This window comes from Gregarina niphandrodes (genome assembly GCF_000223845.1).
Source record: "Gregarina niphandrodes unplaced genomic scaffold scaffold00032, whole genome shotgun sequence".
Lineage (NCBI taxonomy): Eukaryota > Apicomplexa > Conoidasida > Eugregarinorida > Gregarinidae > Gregarina > Gregarina niphandrodes.
This window is the reverse complement of record NW_011645801.1, coordinates 5653-10769: the sequence shown is the minus strand read 5'-3', so window position 1 is coordinate 10769 and position 5117 is coordinate 5653. Positions and strand designations below refer to the sequence as shown.

The window sequence follows — 5117 nt, the reverse complement described above, 5'->3', positions numbered from 1 at the left end:
CCGATGTGCTATTGCAAGGCAGCGTGATGATTCTTGGCGGTAATTTTGGCAAGCGAATGTCACTTGCATGCCCCATTCGAGCAATTCTGGTCTACCGATAAGTACAGGTACAGGGAGACTGGGAGTGACCCAGGCAAAGATCTGCACCGTTTCTACGAGGTGAGGTAGAGATACCTCAAGGATTGTATACCCAGAGATGGGCAGAGGCTTTCCGTTGGCCCCGTAAATCGCTTGCGTCCGGTGCGGCTGACGAATGAATGGGGCCTCTGTAAGACGCACTAAGTTCACGTCTGCACCAGTATCAATAAGTGCTTTCCCTGCATTCGTTATTATCTTCGGGAGCGGACTCTTCATTGCGAAAATATTTGACTGTCACGGCCTTTGAGGTTGCTTTTTGCAGGAAGCACATCTCGTCCGTATGCCGGCCAGGTCCGTTAATGGTGCATTTCATTGTTGGGCGTACGAAAGAGGATCTCTTGTCCCCTAGAACAGACGGTTGGTGGAAGGTTGCCTGCCCGCGCCCTTTAATTCCCGCTATGCCTTTATCCTCATTGTCTCCCTTTCCTGTAGTACCAAGGCCTAGTGCTTCCAATCGTTGGATAAATTCCTCGACTTCGTCGATATGACAAAGCAATGCTCGTATCTCCCGAGGTAATCTGGCGCAGTATCGGTACAACATTAGTTTCAAGAACGGTTGCACAGGATAACCTTGTCTCTCGCAAATGATCATAATCGTTTTATTGACCCGTTTTAGCTCTTTAGCGGCATTCATACAGTCAATGGTCGTGATTTTGTTTGGTTTCTCTAGTACTAGATACAATGCACGAGATTTCGGGTATTGTCGATCCATGTAGGTTTTATGGGCCTCTGCGATCGTTTCAGCTTGAGAAAGGCCATAAATTTTGACGAGTTTCTTCAGGAGTATGTCCGGTGTGGTGCTGGTTTTGAATAACGCCTCTGCTAACCATTCATCCGTCTCCAATTCCGTCTCCGGTAATGGTGGTAGTGATATGTTGTTACTCATCGTTTCCGAAAGGATGTTCGTATTAGTCGATGTTCTGTTAGTGGCCGATGCAATTTCCTTGGTTAGCGCTGCCATGATCTTCTGATTTTCTTGTAGCATTGTGGCCATGAGAGTGAGAAGTTCTTGATTTGTAGCTGTCGCCATAATGTGAAGTGATGCGCTGTTAAAGATTAGTTATTGTCTAAAAAGTGTGTGCGCACACATTTCGCATAGCATGTTCCACATCAGATCGATGCTGTCAAGAACGCTGAGGTCCCTAGCGAGAAGCGCATCTCATCCCGAGATTTGCCGACCACACGGCGCCTTTGTTTGACCTGCTGAAGAAGGGGACTGTGTTTGCTTGGGGACCTAGACACCACAACGGGCCACAACTCATTAGTGCGTCGGTGTTTTCCACGTGCGGGTACCATCGTTGCGGTTCAACGTTGCTCGTGATCACGAATTTTGTGGCAAGTAGGTCCGTCATTGATCCTTTAATTGGAACTTTGATTGGATTCTCACTTAGCCATCTGAGCATATCACAATACTTCTCGGTGCCGTAGAAGTCATCAAAGATGACAAGGTCTTGACCGAAGTACCCGTCCCACCAATTTCCGGTGGGTTTGACGTAGAAGTTATCGCGTATGGAGCGGGCGGTGTGTGATTTTCCCGTGCCTGGGGGGCCCCATAGGACTATCACCTGGGGTTTTGGCCGAACGAATGACACTTTTTTTAGTTGTTTGTTGTACGCCGTCACTGCTGCGTGGTGTTTTAGCATCCACTCTGGCTCTTCCTCCCATAATTGTGCAATACTAATTTATTGCCACCAGCCTTTGGGTCTTGCGCATTCTGGTTTTTGGCCATCTTCGACGGGGGTTCCGACGCGTGTTTCTTCTTTGCTGCAGTAAGCGATTGATGCCGTGATGTCGTGGCATGTGTTTCACTCGGAACATAAACTTTATCCATGTATATTGTATCGGTAATTCGGCGCATGAGTGCATCAGTGTTTTCCACGTGTGGGTACCATCTTTGTGGCTCTACGTTGCTTGTAATGACGAATTTTGTGGCCAGTAGATCCGTCATGGATCCTTTGATTGGGACCTTTATCGGGTTCTCACTGAGCCATCTCAGCATGTCGCAGTACTTTTCTGTACCGTAGAAATCGTCAAAGATGACTAGGTCTTGGCCATAGTACCCATCCCACCAGTTGCCGGTGGGTTTCACGTAGAAATTGTCACATATTGCGCGCGCTGTGTGGGATTTACCGGTTCCCGGTGGTCCCCATAGGACTATGACTTGTGGTTTGGGCCGCACGAAGGATACTTTTTTTATCTGTTTGTGGTATGCCGTTACGGCTGCGTGATGTCGGAGCATCCAGTCCGGTTCTTCTTCCCAAAGTTGCGCGATACTAATTTGTTGCCACCAGCCTTTAGGTCTTGCGCATTCTGGTTTAATTGCGTCTTCGAAAGTGGTTCCGACCCGTGTGTCCTCTTTGCTGCAGTATGCTATGGACGCTGTTATGTCGTGACAGACTTCTACGTGGGTCATGCCACCGAATTCGCGTCTTACTGAGTCGAAGGAGCGCGGGTTTGTGAAGTACACGAATCCTTGGTAGTGGAGGCGTCCTGTGGAGGGGCACATCTCTTGCTGGTATATGATGTACTTGTATGTGGCGGGCACGGGACATTGTCGCCTATTCTGTTCGTCCATTGAATCGACCATACAAAGCTTCCAACCACCTGGAGCAATACCAGACACACGACACACTAGTAGGTATAATAACACCAAAGGCGAACTAACAAATAAATAAAAAGTGTGTGTATACAAACACGCGCAATAAAATATAATCGACAACACAACCAGCAGCGCTCCAGAGCATTCGTTTTCACGTCATATGCCGAACACTGTCCCATCCCAGCAACATACAAATATTACATCTACCAGCAAGAGATGTGCCCCACCACTGGACGTCTACATTACCAGGGCTTCATCTACTTCACAAACTCACGCAGCTTTGATTCGGTCAGACGCGAATTCGGCGGGCTCACCCATGTTGAAACATGCCACGACATCACGGCATCAATCGCTTACTGCAGCAAAGAAGAAACACGCGTCGGAACCCCCGTCGAAGATGGCCAAAAGCCAGAATGCGCACGTCCGAAAGGCTGGTGGCAGCAAATAAGCATTGCACAACTATGGGAAGAGGAGCCGGACTGGATGCTTAAACAACATGGAGCCGTTACGGCGTACCACAAGCAACCTAAAAAAGTATCCTTTGTTCGCCCGAAACCGCAAGTGATAGTCCTGTGGGGACCGCCAGGCACCGGCAAATCTCACACTGCACGCTCAACCCGCGATAATTACTACGTCAAGCCAACCGGAAACTGGTGGGATGGCTTTGGTCAGGACCTCGTCATCTTCGACGACTTTTACGGTACTGAAAAGTACTGCGATATGCTAAGATGGCTTAGCGAGAACCCAATTAAGGTCCCAATAAAAGGATCGATGACTGATTTGCTAGCCACAAAATTCGTTATCACCAGCAATGTCGAACCACAACGTTGGTACCCGCCTGGACGACCGCCTCACCCGGATGGGCGGTCAAATTTCCGAGGTGATCGCCCTCCTCACCCGGCAAAACAACCATCAAAACAACAATAGTTAATTAGCAACAGAACCGATCGCTCAAAAAAACCATTACAGGGGGACTCCGGTTGAGGGAAGATGGGTTGGGGGGCCGGGGCATCGCTGTTGTCGTTGTTTTCGGGTTCGGCATCGTTGTTGACGGCCGTGATGTCCAGTAGGTGTCCTCACTGACCGTCTCACTCGGATGAGCGACAACCTCGCAGGCAAAATTTCTGCGGTGATCGCCCTCCTCATCCAAAACAATAACCGCTAGTTAGTCCGTTAACAGAATAAAGAGACGTAGTCCGTGGCTGAAAAACCACGAGATGTAGGCTCCAAAAAAAAGAACCAGAGGGATAGACTCGGCCATTCGCTCTCGGAGCATTTGTTGTTGCGCTTGCTTGCGTTCTTGTTCCGAGCTCAGCGGGGTCATGTCCTGCATTTTGTCCAGGATGGGGAGTTTGCCGAAGACGTGCGGGGACGTGTTTATCGCGGAGTGGGGCGTTACGTTGTGCAGGCGAGTGGCTGCATCTACCGTTAGTTCTATGTCTCTGATGCCTTCTTGCCATAGGGCCTTGAGGACGTTGTGTAGTTCTTGGTGAGAGGCTTCGTTGATGCCGTTTGCTTGCGGTCGGTACGGCGCGGCGGTCAGGCGCTTAAATCCTAGTTGGTACGTTGCCTTGGCGCGGAAGGTTTCTCGGAAGCTGTTGCCGTTCTCCGTCAGTACTATTCGCGGGGGCCCGAACGGGACTACCCAGTGCCGATAGAAGGTCTGGAAGGTCTGCATGGCATCCAACGTTGAAACGATTTTGGCCATCATATATCGGGTCGCGTGGTCTATGATGACGAGGATATTCCAGTCGGCGCCTCCCGCGTGTATTGGTCCCACGTGGTCGAGTGATACGACGCCCATGGCGGCGGCCTTTCCCAGCGTTCCTGCCGGTAGTCCTTGCTGGTGCACCGGTGGTGTCTTGAGTCTCGCGCAGATGAGGCACTCTCTGATCATTTTTTCGATGTCCTGGGCGCAGCTGGGCGCAGCTGGGCCAGTAGTATAGGGCTTGGACCCTGTTGCGCGTCTTGCCGACTCCCAGGTGGCCGCTCGGACCGAAGTGCAATGCGATGACCAGCCGTGTGCGCAACTGGCGGAACGTAGGTCTTCTTTGTCCTGATGGATCCACCAGAGGCTGTTGTAGTGGAGACCTCGCAGGTTTGGGTTCCCCTTCTCGGCATATGCTTTGACGAAGTCTTCCTTTGTCGGTGGTGCAGGGAGGTTGAGCAGTCGGGGCACCACACAGCTGCGATCGTCAGTGATATCCGGTCCAATAGTGCGTCGTCTCCTTCGTCGTCGCCGGCGCATCTGCTGAGCCAGTCGGCTGTGTTGTTGGACTCGCCGGAGATGAATTCGATGGTGAAGTCGCTTAGTGCGAGTGCCCATTTGAAGACCCTGCCCTTGTCCACCGCTGGTGAGTTGCCGTAGGTTGTTGTGGTC

At 50.9% G+C, this 5117-nt stretch overlaps 2 protein-coding genes across 2 annotated transcripts; both read right to left on the bottom strand.

Moving 5' to 3' along the window:
• Nucleotides 1–301: 301 nt before the first annotated feature.
• Nucleotides 302–2994, bottom strand: GNI_127850 (replication associated protein; the record flags this gene model as incomplete). The annotated part of the gene is made up of 4 exons (XM_011133759.1): nt 302–1184; nt 1432–1815; nt 2028–2798; nt 2984–2994. The coding sequence occupies 4 exons, from the start codon at nt 2992–2994 to the stop codon at nt 302–304; spliced, it is 2049 nt and encodes a 682-aa protein (XP_011132061.1).
• A 908-nt stretch (nt 2995–3902) lies between these two features.
• Nucleotides 3903–4634, bottom strand: GNI_127840 (integrase core domain protein; the record flags this gene model as incomplete). The annotated part of the gene is made up of 1 exon (XM_011133758.1): nt 3903–4634. The coding sequence occupies one exon, from the start codon at nt 4632–4634 to the stop codon at nt 3903–3905; it is 732 nt and encodes a 243-aa protein (XP_011132060.1).
• Between the last annotated feature and the right edge of the window lie 483 nt (nt 4635–5117).